The sequence below is a fragment of the Glycine max genome, chromosome 11, assembly GCF_000004515.6.
Source record: "Glycine max cultivar Williams 82 chromosome 11, Glycine_max_v4.0, whole genome shotgun sequence".
Lineage (NCBI taxonomy): Eukaryota > Viridiplantae > Streptophyta > Magnoliopsida > Fabales > Fabaceae > Glycine > Glycine max.
The window spans coordinates 37443297-37447208 of record NC_038247.2 but is presented as its reverse complement, the minus strand read 5'-3'; the positions used below and the strand labels follow the sequence as shown (position 1 = coordinate 37447208).

Below are 3912 nucleotides of genomic sequence, written 5' to 3'. Positions count from 1 at the left end.
TTGTTCAGTAGAAAAACCCAACGTCTTAATGATCTGTTTGTCTCTCACATTTAGATAGTTAATTTTGTAGTTAAAATTAGAACTATAGACACCACATCTATTTATATTTACTGGCTTTATACAAATATTTACCTACTGAATGAATGCTCTCTGAATGAAACAAGTTTCATGTGACGATACTTGATTCTTACCGTTTTATATTATTTGTGCGACTCAATACAGTTGTTGATTAGTATCGCAGTTGAGAGACAACGAACACTTAACAAGAGAGCATTGACCGTTGACGTTAAGGTGAAGCTTCTCTTGGCTTGCCTATATTGACCCGCACATGCATATGGACCCAATTGGTGAAGTTTCTCTTGGCTTGCCTCGCACCTTCTCAATTAATATATATATATATATGTATGTGCTTTGGTCTCTGTATATGATATATGTGCTCAGTGCCTCTGCCAAAGCACTTAGTACATACTTTCACTTACCAAATCAAATAAAATGGATACTGAAACCGTTGAGAGAATTGATGTGAGGGATAACACAGATGATGCAAGGAGTTTTAGCATGGCAGTCGACAGCGACATAAGGAGTGATACTGGGTCCATTTTTGGAGAATCTCGTGTCCGTAGTTTTGCTTCATTAGTGGACAGTGCCATAAGGAGTAGTAGTGCCAGTGAAGCAGATTTGGGATCATCCCCTTCCCCAGTGCATGCTTTTGCTGCACCATTATTCACCCTCGCTGAACTTAAAGCAGCCACCAATAATTTCTCATTTGACAACAAGATTGGTACCGGAGGCTTTGTTGTTGAGTACAGAGGCAAACTCGTTGATGGTCGTGAGGTTGCAATCAAGAGGGGTAAAACCTGGTCAAACTCATTTGGTAAGTCTAAGTTTGCCTTGTTCTCCCGCTTACACCACAAGAATTTGGTTGGGCTGGTTGGATTTTGTGAAGAAAAATATGAAAGGCTCTTGGTGTATGAGTACATGAAGAATGGGACGTTGTATCATCATTTGCATAGCAAGAAGGGTAGCAGTGTGTTGAATTCATGGAAAATGAGGATCAAAATTGCCGTCGCTGTTTCTGAGGGAATACAATATCTTCATAACTATGCATCTATTATTCACAAAAATATCATGTCTTCCAATATTCTTTTCGATGCTACTTGGACAGCAAGAGTATCTGGTTTTGATTTGTGGCTGGTGAATCCAGAACCTGACCGGGATTACCGAACAATGTGGACAGTGGGAACCTTTGGATATATTGATCCTGAGTACTATGGTCTAAATGTGTTGACAGCAAAGAGTGATGTGTATGGGCTTGGAGTTGTATTGCTTGAACTTTTAACGGGAAAGAGAGCTAAATTCAAGTATGAGGGGAAAGATTTCGTATGCACCCCAATAAAAAGTGTGGTGGATTTTGCAGTGCCTGTTATTTTGACCGGAGAGTTAGTGAAAATTTTGGATCCAAGGGTTGGACCACCCGATGTGAATGAGGCTGAGGCGGTGGAACTAGTGGCCTATACAGCCATTCATTGTGTGAATTTGAAAGGGAAAGATAGACCAACCATGGCTGACATTGTGGCCAATTTGGGGAGGGCTTTGGCTATTTGTGAGAGTAGCCATATATGATAGCATTTCCACCGATACTATCTTTGTTGAAATCAAATCTAAAGCTCTCTTTATTTCTTTCTTGTTTTACTTTCAACATGATATTGCCATCATATATAGCATTTCCAGCGGTACCGTCTCTGTGGTTTCTCAATGATACAGTCCAAACCCGGGAAAGAGGGGACAAAATATTGAAAACTTTGTGAATTCGTATTCATTCTTTCTGTATTTCATACTTAACTTTGTTTCTTTCGGATATATTGTATGGGTAAACTCTTGGCCTGTAAAGATTAGGAGAATCATTCTTTCTGTATCATTACACTCTATTTTGGCAATTTAATTTTGCACATTGTATTTATATAGACATGGCAGGATAGATTAAAGTATCATTAATGACTGAAGCATGTGTATGCAGTATGCAGTATGCGTGTATATGCATACAAATATTGTTATCTGTATATTAGTGCACCTTAGGGTTCAATGATCAGGAAGGAATTAAGTAATTAACTATTAGAGCATGGTTAATTAAAAAAATTTATATTTATTTACAGTCGGAGGAGAAGGTACTTTCACTATATTCCACTTACTTTGTCCCATTCGAACAAGGAAGCTACTAAGAATTTACAGTGTGAACAAGAAGTTGACTTTTAGAGCATTGGATGGGCACGTGGAGAAGGGTGGAGAAGTAATTGAACAAGAATTTACAGTGTTTTTTTTTTTTGAGAAGGTGCGAGCGAGGCAAGCCAAGAGAAGCTTCACCTTAAAGTCAACGGTCAATCTCTCTTTAGTCCTAGCATTCACACCTGTCTTCTTTTTCGTTCTATGATTTTTTTGGCGAGTTCTGTCATCTTATTGACAAATCTACTATGTGGGAAAATTAATGTATTTATTTTTTTGTAAGCAAAAGTGATTTAGTATTAATAATCTGTATGACAAGGAGTGTACAGAGAAGTTGCAGCATGTACAATAACACTGAAATTCGGTGTAAAAGCCAACTGACATAGCACTAATTCTCAGTAAAAATTTCAGTGTAAAAGCTTCTCTTGGCTTGCCTCGCTCGCACCTTCTCAATTAATATATTCTTCTTGACGCCACTTGGACAGCAAGAGTATCTGATTTTGGATTGTCATTTATGAAGAAGACAGCAGGAACCGTTGGATACATTGATCCTGAGTACTTAGCTGGACATGTGGTGACAGCAAAGAGTGATGTGTATGGGTTTGGAGTTGTACTTCTTGAACTTTTAACTGGTAAGACAGCTATATTCAAGTCTGGGGACGATGGAGGCAGTGTGGTGGACTTTGCAGTGCCTCATATTTTGTCTGGAGAATGGGTGAAAATTTTGGATCCAAGGATTGGACCTCCTGACGAGAATGAAGCAGATGCAGTCGAGTTAGTGACCTACACAGCTCTCCATTGTGTGAATTTGGAAGGGAAAGATAGACCAACCATTGATGAAGTAGTGGTCAATTTGGAGAGCGCTTTGGCTAGTTGTTGTCATAGCGGTACTATCCCTGTTGTTTCTGTTGTTTTACCTACCAAAAAGAAAAAGAAAAATTTCTGTTGTTTCACAAGGAAATATTGTTAAATTTATGAATACTTACTGATTCTTTCTGATATATTGCATGGGTAATCTCTTGGCGGGTAAAGATTAGGGGGATCATCTACATTACCCTGTAGTATTGCAGATTGTTGAATTTCGCGAAATTACCAACTGCCAGGCCGAAAATTGGTTCATTTACACACTGTTTTCGCAATTTAATTATTCACAATGTATTTACACATGGCATGACAGATTAAAGTATTATTAATGCCTGATGCATGTCATACTAATATTTTTGTCAAATTTTCCTATAATATTTGTCCGTCAAAATTTGGGGTACTTCTCGTCTGATCAGTATTGCACTTGTTATCATAGCCTTTAAATTAGTGCACCATAGGATTCAATTGGGAAGGAATTAAGAAACTAATTATTCGAGTTCGGACTGGGAATGAAGCTTCTAAAAGTTTACAATGTGAACCCATTGGATGAGCATAGTGCAGAAATAAGTGAACAAGAAGTTAATTTGGCTTTGAGAGCATGAAAACACTGTGCAGTTACGGTGTTATTCGAAAGAAAAGTTGAGCTTGCAGCCACTATAACTAATCATTTTCACCATTCTAACCATGGTCCCCAGCACAAGTAGACTTGTTTACTTTAGTTTCTTTGGTTTTGGAGCGGACGACGCACGTCACTCTTAAAGTGCCAGGTTGCTGCTTCTGCGATATTTTCTCACTAAGAGAAAATATCGCATTCTTTCTTTCAAAGTA

General features: G+C 38.3%; 1 protein-coding gene across 1 annotated transcript; it reads left to right on the top strand.

Annotated features, from left to right (window-relative positions):
• The first annotated feature begins 423 nt into the window (after window positions 1–423).
• On the top strand, window positions 424–3429 carry LOC100804497 (putative serine/threonine-protein kinase-like protein CCR3). The gene is made up of 2 exons (XM_014764238.3): window positions 424–3107; window positions 3253–3429. Exon 1 carries the CDS (start codon window positions 493–495, stop codon window positions 1621–1623), a length of 1131 nt encoding a protein of 376 aa, XP_014619724.1. The 5' UTR covers window positions 424–492; the 3' UTR covers window positions 1624–3107; window positions 3253–3429.
• Window positions 3430–3912: the final 483 nt, after the last annotated feature.

Bases quoted from the DNA above. Each gene is read 5' to 3' on its own strand.
- LOC100804497 (XM_014764238.3), top strand. From the start codon at position 493: ATGGATACTGAAACCGTTGAGAGAATTGATGTGAGGGATAACACAGAT.